The sequence below is a fragment of the Sphaeramia orbicularis genome, chromosome 14 (genome assembly GCF_902148855.1).
Source record: "Sphaeramia orbicularis chromosome 14, fSphaOr1.1, whole genome shotgun sequence".
NCBI lineage: Eukaryota > Metazoa > Chordata > Actinopteri > Kurtiformes > Apogonidae > Sphaeramia > Sphaeramia orbicularis.
The window spans coordinates 6,544,707-6,565,926 of record NC_043970.1 but is presented as its reverse complement, the minus strand read 5'-3'; the positions used below and the strand labels follow the sequence as shown (position 1 = coordinate 6,565,926).

The window sequence follows — 21,220 nt, the reverse complement described above, 5'->3', positions numbered from 1 at the left end:
TTTTATTTGAAAGAAGAAGCCAAGTTTTAGTTTTCGTTTTTTAACAAGCTGCTGGATATGAGCAGAAAAAGAAAGGGAGCTGTCAATTAAAATGCCTAGATATGTATAGGTCGGGACAAGTTCTATATGAGTTCCCTGAGTAGTGATCAGTGAAGGTAGGTTTGACAGTTTGGACCTTGAACTGTGCCATAAGTCATCAGCATCACATGATGCAATCTATTTGTTGTGTTTATTCAAAAGTGTACAAAGGATGATGATCATACTAGAGGCCAGACAAATTAAGGAAGACTGAGGTTCACCTTTGGAAGCAGTCTTGGTTTTGTTGTTTGGGATCCAGTTTGACTAACTTAATTACTGTTAATTATTATGAGATTCAGGGATGATATTTGCCCACAATAAACACTAGAGTCATGGGACCATATTTTGTGCACTTAAAAATCAAGACGAGTGTAAGCATGCATGCAGGCCTATCACAAATGGCTCTACTCAAGTCCAACACTTGAAATTTGTATGTGTATTTGGTTCCCAGGTTCCCCTGCTACTCCATCATTCTCCATTGGGGCCGGATCCAAGCCATCTGCAGCGCGTCAGAGGCTGCAGGCACGAAGGCAACACAACAGGAAGAAGTAACCTACCATCACATGAGCACAGCTCCTGTTACTAATGGTAATCTGGCTAGTGTTGCTAAACCTAGAGTCCCCTAACCAGGCTGCCACTTGGCCCTATGCTTCCTGTCCCTCCTCCAGTGCTGGACTCAGACATTATGTATGCAGAGGGGTCAGACAGAGCACAGCTCAATGCTGGGATTATGCTGCCTGAACATGTCCCAGCAGTGAATGAAGCTGTGAACAGATTGGATGTACTTTACTTGAAGAGAGAAGAAACCAGTGGTTTAGTTTGTTTCTTAGCAAAAGCATATCCAAAGTTGTCTTTCTTTTCCAGTATCCAGTGTGAGCCTGCTCATTGTTTTGTCTTAAGGAGAAAATTGAATCAGGTGGATACGCCAAACCTCGACATTTATTTTCTTACATGAAGCACTCACCAGTTTGTATGCAATTGAATATTTGAAACTGAAAGTGTGTAAACAGGGAGAAATGCAAATTCAGACACATTTCAAGGGACAACACAACAGATGAAAGGCCATGTATGTGCATTAGAATCCTGTTTCTGAATTGACTATCTGACTGTGTAGATGACCCATGTGTTTCTTGAAGGCGCAACATATGACATGTAAACTCTGTTTAAAATTATAACCATTCCCAAAGCTGTTTCGAAAGTGATAATATGGTGATTCCTATTACTGGTGTAATTATCAGGTCAATACAATGACCACTTCTGACAGTGAATTCTTTATCCTGATGCCTGTGAAAAGAAGCTCTGGTGTTCATCGTAGCTTTAAATCTTCATATGTATTTTGTCCCAAACTACCTCGACTGCCAGGCGCTGAATCCGTGTTTGTTCACTGAAAAATCTCCAATCTGTGCCAAGTCAGGCTTCTGTTCATGATACTTAATTTGCACCAACCAGAAATCTTTATTTTGTTTTTTTTCCCTCCTCTCCACACTAACGTATCTGAAATATTAGTACCAATGAACAAATGTGACAAAATACAGTAATTGATGTAGGAATTTGGGTCATACATATGCCATGATTACGATTTAAAACAGCAGTAAATACACTGTCAGCAGTCTGTCACCTCTTGGTCATTGTCAAATCTCCTGGGGAAAGTGAGCTGTATCTGATGCAGTTTTTGTGAATAATTTTGAAGAAATAAAGTCTGAAATTGAACACTTATGTTCAAACATGACCACAAACCCTCAAGGTTGTTAGAGTACTCCCTTCTGTTTTTGTCCTGTTGGTCATGCTACTTGATGAGCATAAGTTTTAAATACGCTTTCTTTTGTTAGGTACAGTATGTTGAAAGGCAACTCAACAACCCTGCGATAACACGGCGACACATCCAGAGTGTACGTCGCCCTTGCCCATTGTAGCTGGGATAGGCTCCAGCACCCCTCGTGACCCTCTCTTGGATTAAGTGGTTTGGAAAATGAATGGATGAAATTTGAGATTCACTCAATTTTGATTTATATTGTATTGTCAGCATGTAAAGTCTACACCCAAAGCTAATATTCATGCTGGCTCTACTAAAGGTGAGTCCATTACTGTGGCTGTACAGACTTACCTTACAGATACATCTCATCGTATTTTGTGTACAGTATCATACTAGCAAATCCAGTGGAGCAACAAACATGCATCTTGTGCATTGTCCATGAAGTTCAGATTAGGATGCATCATGAAGTAGGATTTAGGTGAGGTGAGATAACCCCTGCATGAGACTTGGATTTCAGTGTCATTAAGGTGGTTCACCTCTTACCAGGGTAAATTGTCATGGTAAATTGTGTAGGTGTGCTAGAATAACACAGGCTGCTGGCCTGCATGGGCATGGTAGGGGAAGGGTCTCCTTAGATTGGGATGAAGCAGGTATAATTTTGTGGGATTGGACTCGAATACAAATCTACTCCTGTGAGGCCCTCTAGTGTGGGTGGATTAAAAAAATGGAAAATGCATCATGGAAGGAATGCAAATTCTGCACAGACAAAAGCCTCGAATTCACAAATCCACATGAACACCTTTTAATGTCAGACTTTCTTTGGATTTCTGTGATAAATTCAAAGTTCATCTGGTAGTCTGAGCTGTGTGAGAAGAAGCTAGTGACTCAATGAAGGAACAATGCATACTCATTCACTCAAGTACACAGTTGAGCTGAGTCCTGCATCCTGAAGGCCAGAAAAAGTGCCATAGCAATGTTATGGTTTTATTATTTTACAAATAGAAATGTATGTAAAAGACATATTTATCCAATAAAATTGCTCATGAAACATTAACTAAACTAGAAAGAATAAATTCTTATTAAAAAAATCCAGGAAGTTCATTGCAAAATATGTTGCATATATCAGAAAAGATAAAGTCTGAAATTGAACACTGATGTTCAAACATGACCACAAACCCTCCAGGTTGTTAAGAGTACCCCCTTCTGTTTTCAAATGTATCATTAAAAATGTATACCCAGGACCATCGTAGGAACTATATCTAGAAATTTTCATCCACATGCCCTCTGTGGATAAACTTTAAAAGTTAAAAATCCCAAATGTTTCTCGCCTTTTTTCTCCTAAAATCAACATCTGCTCTTTTTAGGCTGGGTCCTATGTCTTGACTGCGTACATAAAATAAAGTTGAAACGTGTTTTTGGTTCAAATGTACTGCGACAGGAATATTGTCATCAATTCCTGTAATAATTCTGTTTTGTAATATGTTCCTTAAAGAAATGATGTCTTACCTATGTGGATTTTAGTGCTTGGGCACTTTATCATATAATTAATTATCATATTAATTATCAAATGAGTAACAGGTAATAGAATCTTTAATATTAAGTGTTTAACACCATTGATTGATTAAAAAAATTGTGATGGCCACAGCTACACAGGATAATATAACCACAAGGCCCACTCTTCCACTTCATTAGTTTCACTAAAAGTTTTTTTTTTTTTATGTGGCATTCAGTTTGGTACCTGCTAACGTTATACACTGAGGTCTGAAATCTGTTTCACTCCATCGAACCAGATGGGTTTGAAACAGTGTTGAGGCTTGTATCAAATCTCCATCACAATGAAACACTAGAAGTGAGGTGAATTATTTGCATCTTGGGAGCTGCATTTGTAATAAGGAGAGATGAAATACTTTGTCTTCCCTCATTACTTAATAGCACTTCGTGAGACCTTTAGATTCATTCCCACAAAAGTACTTCTACAGTGATGAAGGAGTCTCTTCACTTCATGTTATGTGTTCCACTACAATCATGTTCTCTAAACGAAAATCAGAAAACGTTATATGATCCAAATCCAGGGATGTTCCTATGATCATTACCACAATAAGTGGTTTCCACTGAATTGCATAAGAAATTCTTACAACCCGTCAGTGATACAGCCAAAACAATATTGTTTAAATACCTGTCATATCAATCTAACTCGTGGTTCAAGTAATTATAAGTAATAAATAATTGTAAGTAACATTTTATTAGTCAAGTTAATGTGATATTCCAAAATGGGTACGGTTACATGATGTTTTTTTAAATCTGATTTATTTTTCCAGAAGAAATTAATTCGGAACTAAAGTATTTTCTCTTCTGTTTACATGCAAATGTTAAACCCGAATAAAGGTTTACATGAGGTATTAATGAGGTAGGTAAGTGAGCAAAAGGGTTCTCACAGCCCTTAAGTTAGCTTAGCGTAGTCACTGCATTTCCATGGTCACACATAACCAGTTTTTTAAAGGTGATTTGTTGTCTTTTGTAAGCGATTTTGTGAAATCCGATTCACCCTAATTATTTCTTTAGATCTGCGACTAACTGCACTCATACAATCTTGGGACTGTTGTGTTGACGAAAGTTGGAAAATCTTTTTGTTGGAAAGGATACATGCGCTAAACTAGCGTTGCTTTACCGTTTTAGCTTTGCATTAGTTTTTATTTCCCAAGATTTTATTACTGCAGTAAGTCACATGGCCATGATTTGAGCCTCAATTTGTGATCATATTGACCCCACCGGACTAAAGTAATGATTAGGGAGAACTGAATTTCACAAAATCACTCATAAAATACTACGGATCACCCATGAAAGCCTGGCTACGTCTGACGATAGCAATGAAGCGATTATGCTAAGCTAAGCTAACGGAAGGGCTGCGAAAACAAGGCAATCGATGCACTGCAGTGCAAACTGATTTGCCCACTTATCGAACTCATTAGTGTATGACAAATGAATAAAAAAAACAGGTGATGAACTATTCCTTCAGGGTTTTAGAGGCTGGTAGATCCCCTCGGAATAGCCCACTGGAGCGGTTTGGTAAGACTATACTGCATTGCATATTCTTCTGCCAGTACAGAATGTGTGCGTCATCGCGACAGGACAAGACAACGAGCATGCGCAGAATGGCAGGAATAAAGTCCAAGCGGAATAAAGGGTTTACATGTCCGAGGAATAATTTAGTTCGGAATTAAAAGGGGATTAAACCAGTGACTTTATTCGGATTTAAATTTATTCTGAACTGTTCTTTTTTAACTGGAATAAGGTGTTTACATGGTCATTTTAAATAGGATCTAACGTTTATTCAGATTCAACCAGGAATAAAAGTTGTCATGTAAACGCACGGAACGTTGCAATACTTTCATGTGTAGATAATGCATCTCAGAATGAAGATACAGCTGCTTAAGACTGAGTTTATTGCTTGTGTGTTGGAACTGGAATCAGCCAGATGTGTGAATCATTTGGAAGTTCATGACTGCTATAATTGCAGATGTCTGACCCTACCACTGACATCTCAGGTGAGTCCAGGTGTGAAAGGTGGTTTGAGAACTGTTTGGGGAGGTTTTTCAAAATGGTGGTGTTGGTGGGGCTTTGACAGTTCTCTCAAACCATTTGTCTTCTCTGGCCAATATTCTAATATTGCTGTCTTCAACAGTATCCTTTTTCCTCAAAGTGAAAAGGTACTGCAGAGTCTTGGTCTGAGGTGGAGGTTCAGAACTTGGAAGAGTTACTTGGTTTCCCCAATGTATAGATTGGTGCACTGCCTACTACACTGAACAGCTTATGCAGTGGTGGAAAAAAGTTTTGGACATCCCATGCATTTTTGATACATTGCATTAAGAATCACTCTTAAGTCACTGAAATCTGCCAGATATTGTGCCACACCTGAAACCCATGTGCTCCCTTCTGCAGGTCCTGTTTGCATTGAGGGTGCTGTGGATGTGTTTCAAGGGAATTTGTTAATTGATTTTTTTTTTTCTCGTTAACAATAAACACACACACACAAAAAAAATTTGCACACTCATTTGTGTTTGATGCAGCCACACCTTTTGAAACACAAAATTATTATTACACGAATATTTCATGATATTTGAGACTGAATAAAATTTTAAGGGTGTACGAAAACTTTTTTCCACTACTGTACAATGTTATTTATTACTATTATTATTATTTTTGTGGTGTTGATGATGATAATTATTATTATTATTATCTAGATTGTAACCTGAAGTAATAAACCCTGATTTTCTCACTCTGGTGCAGTAGGTGACGGTATGCAACTTTTAACGTTGGTTGTAATCCGCCAATTAAATGAGAGAAGAAGAAGATCAAAGAAGGGCATGTCCCTTTCATGGTGTATCCAGATGTGGCCTCTTGGACGCTAGTATGTCCAGATATAGACTGGCATCTATTAGAAGCTAAATGGAAGGAAGACAGGAAAGATCTGATAAGTGCATTTTATGACCATGTTATAAATAAGTATGGGACATTTACATTGATTTACATAGATGGTGCCGAGAAAGCTGAGACTGGAGTGACAGGATTTGGGGTGGCAGTACCAACAAAATGAACTGAATTAAAAACAAGGACATCTGATAATTTAGGGGTTTACACTGTGGAGATGGTGGCAGTGTTGGTTGCATTGAAATGGGTGATTAAAAACTAAACAAGATAAGGTGTTGGTATGTTACGACTCAGCTTCAGGTATGGCTAGCCTGAAATCATTCAGTTCAATCAGCCGTCAAGATATCTCATTTGAAGTACTTAAGTCAGTCTCAAAAATAACAAATTAGGGGGTTAAGTTTTTTGGGTGCCAGCACATGTAGGGGTGAGGGGTAATGAAGAGGTGGATTTATTGGTGAAAAGAGCTCTAAAGAAACAAAACATAGAAATGCATATTATTCTGAGTAAGGCAGAGGTCAAACATGAAATATGGAGGTAAAGTGTTCAAATGTGGTAAGAGAGATGGGATGAAGAAGGCAAAGGGAGACATCTACATGAGTTACAGAAGAGCGTAAGAGTAGAAAAGGTGGCAAGTGGAATAAGGAGAGAAGAAATTATAATGACACGATTAAGGCTGGGGCACTGCACATTAAATAAATCAATGAAAATAACAGGGTAACACCAAACAGGTTTGTGTGAGGGATGTCAGGAGGAGTCTGTGGAGCATGTTATACTTAGGTGCAGTAAATATGAGACAGAGAGGAGATGAGGAGGAGGCTAATATTGTAATAGGAGTAAATGAATTTACACTGAAGGGGGCATTAAAAATGGGTGAGAGAGCACAGGTTAGGGTACTTATGGATTTCTTAAAGAGCACAGGGATATATGATAGGATTTGAGGAACACTAGGGGTTTACTGTGGAGAATAGACGAAAAGTATGAGTGCATGAGAACATAGGTATGTATGTGTGAATGGATGCAGATTTATGTTATTTTTATTTATTCTTTTTTTATTATTACTTATAATTTATTATTTATATTATGAGGTTAAAGAATGTAAATCTATTGTCTGACCCACACTCCGGAGCAAAAGGTGGCGGTAATGCGCCATTAAGATGGATGCCAACCACCGTAAAACAAGAAGAAAAGTGTACGCATGCGCAGAGTCCTTTTAGTGAGTAATAGTGGTCCCATACCTTTAGGGGAGCCAAAGTACGTGGCATAAAGCTTTCAGTATGGAAGTTGCTGCTCTGGGAGCCTTAACTTTATTACTCGGTGCACTGGTTATACTGGTTGCTTTAGCGTTGGGGAAAAGGAAAGACGAAATCAGAGAAGAAAATGAACCGGCCACGGAGTCTGTTGGTAAGAGACGTAACACAACTAGCCTCCCACAGCTAGCACCTACCGGTTGTCCGGTAGTCACTGGGTTAACTTCTCAGCTGTCTCCCACAGTAATAGCAGGGGTCACCAATCCTGGTCCTCGAGGGCCGGTATCCTGCATGGTTTAGATGTTTCCCTCTTCCAGCACACCTGACGGTCATTATCAGGCTTCTGCAGAGCTTGATGATAGGCTTATCATTTGAATCAGGTGTGTTGGAAGAGGGATACATCTAAAACATGCAGGATTCCGGCCCTCGAGGACCAGGATTGGTGACCCCTGGTAATAGGCTTCATCCACCCCGGGTTTTCAATAGAAAAGTGTAAAGATTGCTGTGCGAACAGCACAACAGGTGGCGTACACCTTGCCGTTGGGCAAAGGTCAGAGGTCAGAACAGTATAGATTTATCTCTCAGAAGATTCTGTGCATATTAGGGCTGCAACTAATGACTAGTCATCGACTACTATAACGAGTAGTCCGATTATGAACTGCAAAAAAAAGACTCATCTACATTTATTGCAGCAATAAATTACATTTTGTTTCCTTAAACAAAAGTTCATTTTGTGCTTAACTATTACAGTGCCTAACAAAGTTTGTTAAACAACTAAATACTCAAGAGTTGCAATCAGAAATAATAATAAAAAAAAAAATCCTTAAACAGAAACGGGTGACATCACTAATGACCTGTCGTCAACTAATTTTGCTGTCAATTTTTTTGTTGCAGCCCTACAGAACAGTCAACTTTTATCTCAGCGGAATCATTGCACATTTATACTCAGATAAAGAGACCTGTAAAATTTGTGTTCCTAACAGATAACAAATACACAGTTAATTTATTTTTGCTTTCTGGCAAAGAGATCAGTGTCGATCAATATGTAGGTAGTAATTAAGGAATTTTTTCCCCCTTAATTCTCTGACTTGCATATCCCGAATGATGTCAAGCTGAACAAGCTGCACAATGTCATATCTATTATTCTGTGTGAACAAGAACAGGAATAGACAACAGTGTAAGAGTAGAATCAGTTTGTCAAGTTTGGTAGTGTAATGCCCATGCTAGATTGTCTTGTGTTTGCTCAGTTTTCTTTGTTGTCTCTCAGCTGAGAGCAGTGTTGGGAAGAGTTCTGCCTCCAAGAAGCAGAAGCAGGAGAAGCAGCGCAGCCGAAAGGACAAACCTTCACAGCACAGTTTCAGCCACCCATTGCTTGCATCGTCACTGAAGGTAATCTGTACACACTGGCATACAACAATAAGAACATCTATCTGTAGTCTGTTCACCCCTGTATAAACATGTGTCCTAAACACACTTATGATGTAGTTTGGGGACATTGAGATCTGATCATTCAGACCACAATCTGAGATGGTCTGGGCTGCATGTGACCACATTCTGTCAGCAATGTGAGCATGAATGTGGTGTGGAGCAAAGTGAGGGCCTGAACTGAATTTGTCCGTTTTAAAGACAAATTAAAATTTGTAGTTGAATGAGCTTGTGTATTTGTGTGCAAAGTGTGTGGCCTTGTTCAGCGCATTAACAACTGTCCTGAGATTTCCAAATACAAGTTTCCAGCGGATCAAATTACAGTGAGTGATCACTTCTGGTCAGATGTGACTCCATTGCTCAATATGCAAATATACAGACTTAGCTAAAGTCTCAAACATACACACATATGTTCATTCCTAGTTAAACAGACTATGTAATGATTTTTTGCAAATGCTACTGACAAATGCTTTTAAAGTTAATTGTTTTCTGTGTATTACTCATTGTATAAGGTAACACCACATCTTAAATGCCAATGTTACAGCACTGACCACTCTGTTTGCATTGGTTTGCTTGCATGACATAGCTATGGCAATGATTGAACCTTTAAACACAAAAAATGGAAATTTTATTGGATTTTGTGAACTCTGGTTACTATATATCCTAATGGAGGGGTAAAAACTGGTGAAATAGAATAGAATGGAATAGGCTTTATTGTCATTGTACTCCATGTTACAACAAAATTGGTTCAGGATGCCCTCACCAAAGTGCAACAAGTAAATAGCAATAAGTATAACAACAATAAAATACAGCATACTGGAAAACTATAGACTCTCACTCACTCACACATCCTTCATATTGTAGGGATGTAACGATATGAAAATTTCATATCGCAGTTATTGTGACTAAAATTATCACAGTTATCATTATTATCGTGGTATTGTTGAAATGTGCTCAAAATGTTCAAAAAGCACTTATACACACACTGAAATAATTTAACCAAGCTGTATTTTGAAAAAAACAAAACAAAACAAAAAACAAATAAAATAATAGGCACAATGTACTTTCTGATGGCAGAAACATTCAAGTATTAACCTTTAGGGGTCTGAGCCTATTTTGGCCATTTTTCAGTACTTTTGATTTTGCCTTTATATATTACAGAAATAAATGTTTACTATACCCATGTTTGGTATCTTTTTTTTTCAGCACAACTTCATCTATATAATCTGCCTATTATTTTTTTCACTTTAACCTACTATAAAAACATAAAGCGTCAATTGTGTATCTGGCTGCGAAAGTTCCGTCAGGACAGGTGGGCTCCCCAGGGCCCATCTTCCTGGGTGAAAAAATCTTGTCAATTGCACTGAGTGACCAGTTGATCAATTCCATATTCACTGTTCGAGAGCTCAGCAAGCAGGGGATCCAAAAGTTAAAGTAAGTCAGATGAGACAACTGCAAGGGCAAATCAGTAGGAAGCAGAGTGGGGGAGGCAGAAACAGCAGGACACCTCAGAAAACACATCTGCTCTCTTGGAGGAGTTTAACTTAAAAATACAGTTTAAGTTTGAACATATTAGACAGTGAACATGGATGTGTGTAGTTTGGTCAGATTGTTCATGTCAGCAGGTGGTCGTCAGTGTTCACCACTTAAATCAATGTATATTCTCACTCGTAGCAAATGTGAGTATATCAGTACTGTCCTGCTGTTATTGTCGTGTACTATACCAGCCCAGTTGTATCACGTTTGTGTCCACACTATGTGATTGTGTGTTTTATATGTTCTTCTCAGGGTCACAGTGGGAACGTGACATGTCTGGATTTCAGTAGCAATGGCAAATACTTGGCGTCCTGTGCTGATGACCGCACTGTGCGCATCTGGAGCACCAAAGACTTCTTGGAGCGGGAACACAAGTGCCTAAGGGCCAATGTGGAGCTTGATCATGCTCTGCTGGTCCGCTTCAGTCCTGATTCCAGGTCTCTTTCTTTTCTATCCACACTGACACATGAAGATGCATATGTGTGAGAATTGTTTTTGGTTTGACTGATTGGCTTGTTTGTGCTGCAGGGCTTTTATCACCTGGTTGGCAAATGGAGACACCATTCGAATCTTTAAAATGTTTAAAAAGGATGACAGCACTTTAAGCTTCAAAGTAGCCGCTGAAGACTTCTCACAGAAACACAAGGCCAGCATCCTCAACATAGGCATTGCAGAAACAGGTAACACATTACAAACAATGACCTCTGAAAGCTGACGGATGGGTAATTGTGTGTCATGTATGTGTATAGGCTTTTGTAGCCATATTGCCCTAGTTCAGGCATATTCGTTCAAAACTGTGAACTAAAGGTGAATTTTTTTTTTTTTTTTACTTTCTTTATTTTAGCAGTGTTAGAATAGCTCTGTTCTTAATCTTCTCTTTTCTTCTTACTATGAAGAAACATTTTTTTTTGCATAGTATGAGTTGCATCCTTAAAAGAAGCATTCCTCCCTAGTATATATCCGTGAACCAATGTCTACTAAATGTCTTCTTCAGTTACTGTGTCTTCAGAGTAACTGAATTTGTACTGTGAAGCACTGATATTAGTTCAGCTACACATTGAGCTATTTCTTCTCCGCAGGGAAGTTCATCATGAGTGCCTCCACTGACACTACCATCCACATCTGGGACCTGAAAGGAGAGCTACTGGCCACTATCAACACTAACCAGATGACAAATTCCTATGCTATGATCTCTCCCTGTGGCAGGTCAGTCCCACCACTCTGCATCTGAAAACACACCAGTAAGGCTTGTTACTGCAGTAGGTCACATGTTTCTCTTTTATGAAAGACAGTGAAAAGATGTCACTTTTTACAGTGAAGATGAAGTTGGCCACCATGCAGCTTCCAGAGACTGTCAAAAGTGACCGTTCTCATTATCAGCTGTTTAATTACAAACCAGTGTCTTAATTCTACAGACAAAACAAGTGACTTCATATATTCATATTATATCAGTCATATTTAGAAAAATCACCAGGCTGGTCTCAACAGTTTCTCCATAGTAAATTATGATACCTTTATATATAAAAATGCTTTTTTTTTGCATCAGTATGAGTGTTGTCTTGTGTGTTTGTGTTTCAGGTTTGTGGCCGCCTGTGGCTTCACTCCTGATGTCAAGGTGTGGGAGGTCTGCTTTGGGAAGGCTGGAGAATTCAAAGAAGTGACGAGAGCTTTTGACCTGAAGGGTCACTCCGCAGGAGTTCATGCATTTGCTTTTTCTAACAATTCTCACAGGTGAGACCCAACTTTTCTCTCTTTTGTAAAGTTTATGGTACTGTGTACTCACACTCCATATCATGAGTACACAGTGCTATAACTTCACCAAGGCCATGGTTTTCTAAGATATCTAAACACAAAATAATGTACTTGTAATTCTATTTATTCAGACCTTGCATTAGAATGTGTCACTAGATGTGTTCTAAGTGATCATGTCATCTATAATTTCAACTGTCATTTCAAACTGAATAAGGTTTGGAATGTTTCTTTGCAAATTTATTGAGTTTCACATAAAGAACAGCTGGGTAGACAGTTAATCCCAGTACACATTCCTATTCAGACATGGGTGATAGGATTCCGGCAGCATGCCAGATTTCTGGCTTGCAGCAATCAACAAAGGGGGGGGGAATGCAGCATATATGTCATGCATGCAAAAAGATCAGAGCCCTGGACTTTGATAAACTTCTCGCTCTCAACCAATGGCTTTCGCTCCCAAGAAGTTCAGTTACGGCTACTAGGCAGTCTGTAGTAGAGAGGAGGCGGGTCTTGTGGAGACTAACAAACTGGTAAAACAAGTAGTTTTCATCTGAAATTGCATGAAAAGGCGCTTTAGGTGCTGTAATTTTCAAAATTTTCTCAATGGAGGGCCCTCCAAACCCTACTTTACATGTGTATTCAGTGTGAGTTGGGTGGTTGGGGGGCAACAAGACATTGCTCAGGGGCCTACGATTTCTTAATTTGCTCCTGAAGACCTGCGAATTGCTAGATGTAGGCCCACCTCATGACCTGACCTGAAGAAAAATTTTCAGGCTTGAGGTTTTTTTGCAATCACCCCCGAGACTGTTAAGAAAAGGTGGACATTAGGGGTGTGCCATCTAAGGCACCTCATGATTTGATTACATTACAGTTGAGGATGCTACGATTTGATTAATCAACGATTATCACGATAATAACGATTATTGCGATTATAACGATTTTCGATCCATCTTTTTTCCCCATTCAGGACTTTTTTCTCCACCTATTAACAGTACAAAAAAACTTTGGTGGAATGAAGTCCACATTTTTTTAAGAAAACAAATAAAGTGTCTTTAGAAATAAATGAGACTTATTTCAATCAAAAGTGGTTTTCACAGATTTCTCTACTAGTCTAATAAAAAATAAATGAATAAATAATTGCTTATTTACTTCTTCTGGCCCCTCAAAAGCTCCCCAGGAACCCACTCAAACTCTCATACCCTCCCCACACACATGCTTCTGTATAAAACTGTATAAAACAGCTAATTCAATCTAAACCAACACAGGTACTATCTTATTCAGTCTTAATAAATGATATCCAAACAAAATCCTCAATGAGCAGCTTAAATCCCACAACAAACGAAAGATTTCACTATCCACAATCAATGCATGCATCACATGTCAGAGTTATCCTACATGCTTATCTTGGTGATTCCACTACTTTGGTTTTGGTCTCATTGTACAGTTCAGGAACTGCTTTCTGGGCAAAATACTTTCGGTTCAGAAGTTTGTATCTGCACTCCAGTGTCCACATCAGAGCACAACAGCCCTGCTTCCAAACACTAGCTTTTAAACCTGTTGGGTGAATCTCACGCTCTGTAACTGTAGCCAAACAGTTAGAGTTGGTTTTACTGTGTTCCCCTGGTCCATTCTTTAAGGCAACTGGGCGGCATCCGCCACTTTTTTTTTCCTATCGCACACTGCGGTTGTGTTCCTGTCATTTAGGAATTCTGAAAAATAATCGTTTTTGAATATTTATGAATCATTATCAAATTGTCATGTGTCGCATCACGATGAATCTAATAATTGATGTATTGGTACACCCCTTGTGGACATGGACATCTCAGACCACTTCTGAATTTGTCCTAACTAGGGCTGTTGATCAATCATGATCTAAGATTGTGTCTTTTAAATGATGAATAATGTACTGTATATAATTTATCTATAAATGATCGATTTTTATCTATATAGCTACAGTATTTTATGGAAGACACTGTGGTAAACTGTGGGTTTGTAATAAAACTCTGCCTAAAAATCAGTAGCCATTTACATGTAGACTATATTTAGAATATTTTCACCATATTTTATTTCCACCATATATTAATTCAGCCTATGTTGTGTCACTGTAGTGGTATTTTAATATGTTGTTTTGGATTCAAATCAACAAATGGATGTTCAGAAGAGCAAGCACAGAATCACTGTGCTCATTTGAGTCAGTTTGCTTCAGTTCAACTCATCAGAAAAAATGAAGGTTTGGCTGAATCTGACTTGTGGACAGGTATTCTGAACACCTTTTGATTAGAGGTGATAACATTGCTATTTTCTTATACAAATATCATGATGTAAAGTAGTACTAAAACAATACTAAAACTATTAATTTGTGTCATGGGTGGGATGATGCTAAAAGCTCAGTGGTGAGTTGAGTCACTGGAGAATTTTCGGGTTAAGATGCGGGATATACTGATATTCTAGATTAAGAGAATGACTAATTTCTGTCTGTTTCTTCAGGTTGGGTCACAGACAAAGATAAGGTACAAATGCATGCTGTAAATTAAAGCCCAAATTTCTGGTTGGAGCAAGAAACGCACCTTTTTTTTAAACAATATGAAAGGGGATATTGCTAGGTTTTTGGACAAAATTTATCATAAAGCTGACCTTTTCCATAAGGTGACTGAAGAAACAAAAGAGAGGCTGAGTTGTGTTGCGTGAAGTCTTTTTGCCACCAGCAGAAACCTTTGAAGATGCACATTATGTAATCACATTATGCACAGCTTCTTGTAAATAGGAATATAGTGGAATATTCATCTTCATTGGTCATGTAATCATCTTTAAGGTAGTTTAGTTCTAATTTAGTGTAATGTCAAATATGTTAATAATCTATGCATTTAAATGTCACATCGAGGATGCTTTCAGAGGTGGTTTGGGACACACGTGTTCAGATTTGCTCAGGACAAATTTTAATACAACCCTGAACAGAGATATACTGAAAACATGCACCTTTTGAACCTTTTGGATTGTTTTATTTATCAGAATGGTGACTGTGTCTAAAGATGGGACATGGAAGCTGTGGAATACAGACGTGGAGTACAAGAAGCAGCAGGACCCATACCTTCTAAAGACTGTTCCCTGTGCATCATCTGAAGGCAGCCGAGTGGCACTATCTCCAGATGGCCGGGTTGTTGCCATCAGTGATGGCTCAAACCTGGCTTTGTACAATGCTGCCAGTGGGGAGCTGGAGGAGGAGCTGCGCAGCGTCCACAGTGAGGACATCACTGACCTCAGATTTGACATTAATGGCCGCTTCCTGGTGAGCAGTGGCGACAAGGCCATCAGAGTGTTTCACAACACTCCAGGTTACCGTGCAGCCATCAGAGATATGCAGGACATGCTGAAGAAGGCCCAGAACGAGGCCATGAAGCAGAGACTGCAGCAGCAAATCACTGAGGCTCAGAGTGCACTGGACACTGTGCTGTCAGCCCCCATCCACTGAAAACACAGCACCAGTTTGCCACCAAAACACCAGGGAATGCAATTTTAATAAAGAATCTTTTATGGAAACATGTGTCCACCTTTAATGTTTTTCTTTTTCTTGTTATGTCATTCCACCTGTGTCATGTCCTACTATCATACTTTCCTTTATCAGAAAATACTATGTACTTGTCATGAAGTTGTACATGTTTAAACTGTTTCATATACATTCTAAGCCTCACACAAGCAATCTTTTGTGGGAGAAGTAATTATTTGCTTGAGGTTTCAACAATGGTTCTTTCTTTCACAGATTTAGTCAGTTGTTGTAACTATTTGTAATCAAAATTGGTTTTGATGAGGTTTTGAGGTTACAGTCTGCTTCAATATTTGTATGCAGTCATCCTCAGAATTATTCATACTCCCGCCATTTTTTGTGACTTTTTGTTTTTGTGATGAAATGAATGAGTTTCCTCAACAACAAATGATACTTAAAGTATTTCTCTATTTCAGGGGTATTTTATTAGAGGATCTCCAAAAAACGCCATGTTCAAAATTATTCATACCCTAGGTTTATTAAGTCCAAAGTCTTTTCTTAATAGTCAATAGAGTAGCCTTTTTTCTTGATAATGGTTCCTGTTAAGTTCTCTTCTGTCTCCTGTGGGGTTTTGGTCCACTCTTCCTGGACCAAAGCCCCCAGCTGGGTCCGGTTGGATGGTCTCCTACCCATCACTCTGGTCTTTAGCTCCCTCCACAGATCCTCTAAATGATTTAGGTTAGGACTTTGACTGGGTCATGCCCTTGAACCACTACTGCACTACCTTGGTGGTATGCTTGGGGTCAGTGTCCTGTTGGGACATCCAATCAGGACCAGTCTAGAGTTTCTCAGCACTTTGACGCTGTCATCTAGGACGTTGATATAATTATGTTAAATTCATGATGCCTTGTAACTTCATGAGGTTTCCAGTGCAGAGAAGCATCCTAGCATTATAGGTTATAACCATAGCATTATGTTGCCACCAAAATAACCGAGGTATGAAGGTGTCACAGACAACCATCCAGCCAGTATTGCACAAAGGAGTTCTCCATGGATGCAGACACAGGAAGATGGCATGACTCAGGATGAAACATCAGGAGGCTCATCTGGCATTTCCTAGAGCTCTTCTTAACCAAGATCCAAGCTTTTGGTCATCAATCCAGTGATTTGATGAAACAAAGATGGAGTTGTTTGGCCACATGGATGTTGACTGCGTCTGAAGGAAGCAAGGAGAAGAACGCAAGCTGAACACAGCCCCAACCATCAAGCATGGTGGTGGCAACATAATGCTATGGGGTTGCTTTTCTGCTAGTGGCGCCGAGAACCTCATCAAGATACAGGGCATCATGAAAAAGGAGGATTATATCAACATCCTGGATGACAATGTGGGAGTGTCTGAAAGTGTCTGGAAGTGCCCTGACCTAAATCATATAGAGAATCTGTGGAGGGAGCCAAAGACTAGCGTGATGGGTAGGAAACCATCCAACCGGACCCAGCTAGAGGCTTTGGTCCTGGAAGAGTGGACCAAAACCCCACAGGAGACAGAAGAGAACCTGTGGACACTTACAGGAACCATTATCAAGAACAAAGGCTATTCTACTGACTATTAAGAAAAGACTTTGGACTTTGTAAACCTAGGGTATGAATAATTTTGAATGTGGCATTTTTTGGAAATCCTCTAATAAAATACTCCTGAAATAAAGTATTTCTCCAAGCATCATTTGTTCTTATTTCCTCACTTGTGTATCACATATAAGTCACAAACAAACTTGACGAAACTCATTCATTTCATCACAAAAACAAAAAGTTACAAAAAATGGCAGGGGTATGAATAATTTTGTGGACGACAATAGATACAGGTGTGTCAGGTTTTGTAGTTTTCCTCAACACCACCACAGTGGATTTAAGAGATAAGACAGGCCTTTATCTGTCCCACAAGGGGAATTCCAGAATTTTAAAGGAAACAATCAAGATGTGTTTGAAGTGTGGACTTCACAATTAGAAATTGCAGCAATTTTAATTGTAGTCCTTCCATTTGCAGAGGCTCAAAAGAAATCAGACAACTACTGGACAAGCTGTTTCAAAGCCAGATGTTTGCTTTCCCCTAGTTATTCTATGACAAATGAAGCAGCTAGAAGGTCTGAATTTGATTCCATGATGTTGAATTTGTATTTGGTAGCTGTTCATTGGAAATCTCATTATGAGGTTTGAAGAATAGTCCAAGTAAAGGAGGTTATCATTTGGCTGAAAACAATCTATTAGAAAAGGTGAGAAAACTATAGGAAAAGCCAAATCAACAATTTGGTACATTCTTAAAAAGAAAGAATACAGGATTAAGTCACCATCACCAAAAGGCCTGGAAGACACTAAAGCAGGGGTCACCAACCTTTTCTCCTCTGTGGGCTACTTTTACCTAATGAAGTTGCCGGAGGGCTACTCTAATTTAGCAACATTTATTTACATAGCTATTTTTCATACATACACATATTTTGTATCATACGTTTGTAACATTGTGCTCTTCATTTATTTTTTATTTATTTATATATCTTTGTTTTAACATTTACAATACTTAAAAAGTGTTAATATGAAACTATTATTTTACTTTAATTAAGAAAATCAAAAGTAGAAAAAAAACAAATACAAGCATTTGCATGCTGTATTCCTAAATATTTTAATACTATGTCAAAAATTATGAAATGGAACAATCCTGCATATTTTTATAGAATTACTAAAAACAAATAATACACACCTGTATGTGCATTTTTAATACTTTGAAATTGTGAAAAGGAACGTTGTCACTCACACAATAAAACTTCACCAGCATGTGCTGCTGTTTTTCTGAAGGATTTGACCTTTTCTAAATTCACATATGCTGTCAAAACATATTAATTAAAACCAGAACTTTGTGCACATAAATCCACCATCCCTGTCACTTCTACAGTCATCACACTGGAGTCAAACGCAGAGGCACCTGTTCAGGTCCGACTCCAGCTGTCTGAACGCATGCGCATTTAGTGTACATATGTTTGCGCTTGTCCAGGATGTGAACCACTTTCACTTTACTGATGCCTCTGTTGAAGCGCTGGCCTTGGTCAGTTTAGTGAACATGGACTGTTGTTTTTGGACTTTAGTTTTCAGCTCTTTTACCTTCTCTTCACGGAGGCTGATTCCCACTGGAGAATCTCCAGAAAAATTGCTGTGAACTTTGGTGAAATTCCGCTCCACGTTGCATCTTTTACTGACTTCCAGAACGCGCCACAGATCACACACACACACACGCACGCACGCACGCACGCACGCACGCACACACACACACACACACACACACACACACACACACACACACACACACACACACTTGTCTTTCACATTTGTCAAACAGAAGTCCGTGCCTCATCGTTGGTGAAAATAACTCCCTGACTATATTCAGCCCACATCGTTGCGGGGCTGAACCCACTACCTGCCTGGCATCTGGCTCATCCTGGGCCCCGCCCCTCTCCAATGACAGGCACCAAACCAGTGCTAAAGTTTGATTGACAGCTAGTTGACTGTTTCATCTTGGGAGCGGGGGGGGGGGGGGCAGGACACTTGTAATTTTGATTGGGTGGAAATTTAGACCTGTTCTACCAAATGACGTATCAACTTTGTGTTCTTATATTAGTGACCCTTGGAGAGCCACCGGTAGATCGCGAGCAACGTGTTGGAGAACCCTGAACTAGTTCTATTTTTAGAACAGGCCTGCGGGCGACTCGCGTGGTCCCTGCGGGCGACCTGGTGCCCGCGGGCACCGTGTTGGTGAGCCCTGCACTAAAGTGTATGACAGGAATTCTTTGCTTGGTGAAGGAAAAACTCTTTTACAACATCCAGCCAAGTCAAAACACACCAGAGCTAGGCAAGTCATTATCAAAGTCTACAATTAAAACATGTCTTCATGAATATAAATACAGAGGGTTCAACAACAACGTAAAACCACTGACAACGCTCATGAACAGGAAGGCCAGATTAGGATTTGACAGAAAACATCTACGAAAGTTTGCCCAATTCTTGAATAATGCTCCTGTGTTGCATATCACCTCATCTGTCCAACGTGGTGGAGTCAGTGTTATGGCAGCAGAATATATGACTGACAATGGAACTGTGTCAGGGGTTGATTCATGATGTCATTGCTGACAGAAGTAAGAGGATGAATTCTGAAGTATTTCGGGCTGTCCTCTGCTTAGATTCAACCAAATGCAGCAAAACTGACAGGACGGTATTTCACTTGGCAAATGGATAAGGACTCGATACATGTTGCAAAAGCACCCGAAGAGCTTTTACAGGTAAATTAATGGTTAATGCTTTGTTTTTTGTTAAACCCTCCTGAACTAAAGTACACACTTAAATCACATCCTAATTGTTTTATTTATTATAAGTCACTTGTCATATCAGTACTGGACTCTTGTATGTTTTGTCTGTCTTGTGTGTCACTTCCTGTTTTATTTTGTAGTTTCCCTCATGTGTCTTGTCTGGTGTCTTTACTTCCTTTTTGTGTTCACCTTTTACCTGATTACCTTACTCCTCCCTGATTGTCTCCACCTGTGTCCAGTTGTCTTCCCGCCCTCTTGTGTATTTAAACCCTGTGTTCCCCTCAGTTAGTCGCCAGTTCGTATTCCTTCCTAGTGTTGTGATTACTTACCAGCGATTCTCTGAACCTGTTCGTCTGCCTGTCCGTTCCTGACCCGGTTTGTCCTCGACTTCTGAGCCTGCCTGATCCCTTCCTGTACCTCTGCCTGATTCTGCCTCACTGGTTTTCGACTTTTGCCTGGACTCACGGTTAGTGCTTTGCTTTATCCCCATGTACCGTTGCCTGTTTTCTGGATCCTCTGTGTATGACCTGGTCTGTCCCCTGACTCTCCTCTGTTTACTCCTAGTCGGGTTCCCCTCGTGTGCTCCCGACCCGGGCCGAGAGTTTCCCTTGCTGGTCTCGGACGCCGTGACGAATTCACACAGTCTGACCTGCGAAGACTCCTTAAAGAAACCTTTTTGTGAACTGTTAATTTTGTCCGTGTTTAATAAACACTCATTAACTTTATTCCTGTCTGTTGGTTGTGCATTTGGGTCCAAGTCTTGTGTCTCTGGTTCTAACATCACTGTAGTGGAGGCAAGATAACAAACTTTGTGGTACAGTTTAAATTATGGATCTTTTTGTTACCTCTGCCAAGGAGGTTATGTTTTTGCCAGGGTTTGTTTGTCTGTCCGTTAGTGTGCAACATAACTCAAAAAGTTAAGGACAGATTTGGATGAAATTTTCAGGGTTTGTTGGAAATGGGATAAGGAAGAAATGATTAAATTTTGGTGGTGATCGGGGGTGGGGGGGGCCCATGGGGGGGGGGGGGGGGGGCACTGATCAGCCTTGGCGGAGGTCTGCGCTCTCCGAGTGTTTCTAGTTTATAAATAAATCAAATGACTTAAAATGCTGTGAATAGTTCTCACACACACATCAGTTTTTGTATCTCCTTTTACATAACTAGAGACATCACCTTA

The 21,220-nt window shown here is 39.5% G+C and overlaps 2 protein-coding genes across 3 annotated transcripts in view; both read left to right on the top strand.

Moving 5' to 3' along the window:
* The window catches only part of pom121 (POM121 transmembrane nucleoporin), a 31,055-nt gene extending 29,241 nt beyond the window's left edge, over positions 1-1,814 (top strand). For both annotated transcript variants that reach the window (XM_030153844.1, XM_030153845.1), the window contains exon 13: positions 530-1,814. In XM_030153844.1, coding sequence (XP_030009704.1) covers positions 530-630 — 101 coding nt within the window. In that variant the 3' untranslated portion in view covers positions 631-1,814. The remainder of the gene's footprint in view (positions 1-529) is intronic.
* A 5,634-nt stretch (positions 1,815-7,448) lies between these two features.
* Positions 7,449-15,759, top strand: tbl2 (transducin beta like 2). The gene is made up of 7 exons (XM_030153846.1): positions 7,449-7,660; positions 8,774-8,895; positions 10,720-10,904; positions 10,996-11,147; positions 11,547-11,673; positions 12,046-12,198; positions 15,226-15,759. The coding sequence occupies exons 1-7, from the start codon at positions 7,534-7,536 to the stop codon at positions 15,683-15,685; spliced, it is 1,326 nt and encodes a 441-aa protein (XP_030009706.1). The 5' UTR covers positions 7,449-7,533; the 3' UTR covers positions 15,686-15,759.
* Positions 15,760-21,220: the final 5,461 nt, after the last annotated feature.

Excerpts from the sequence above, each read along its gene's own strand:
- tbl2 (XM_030153846.1), top strand. The coding sequence starts at position 7,534 with ATGGAAGTTGCTGCTCTGGGAGCCTTAACTTTATTACTCGGTGCACTG. Across the intron at positions 10,905-10,995 it reads CGCTTCAGTCCTGATTCCAG|GGCTTTTATCACCTGGTTGG; the intron begins GTCTCTTTCTTT and ends TTTGTGCTGCAG. Across the intron at positions 11,148-11,546 it reads CATAGGCATTGCAGAAACAG|GGAAGTTCATCATGAGTGCC; the intron begins GTAACACATTAC and ends TCTTCTCCGCAG.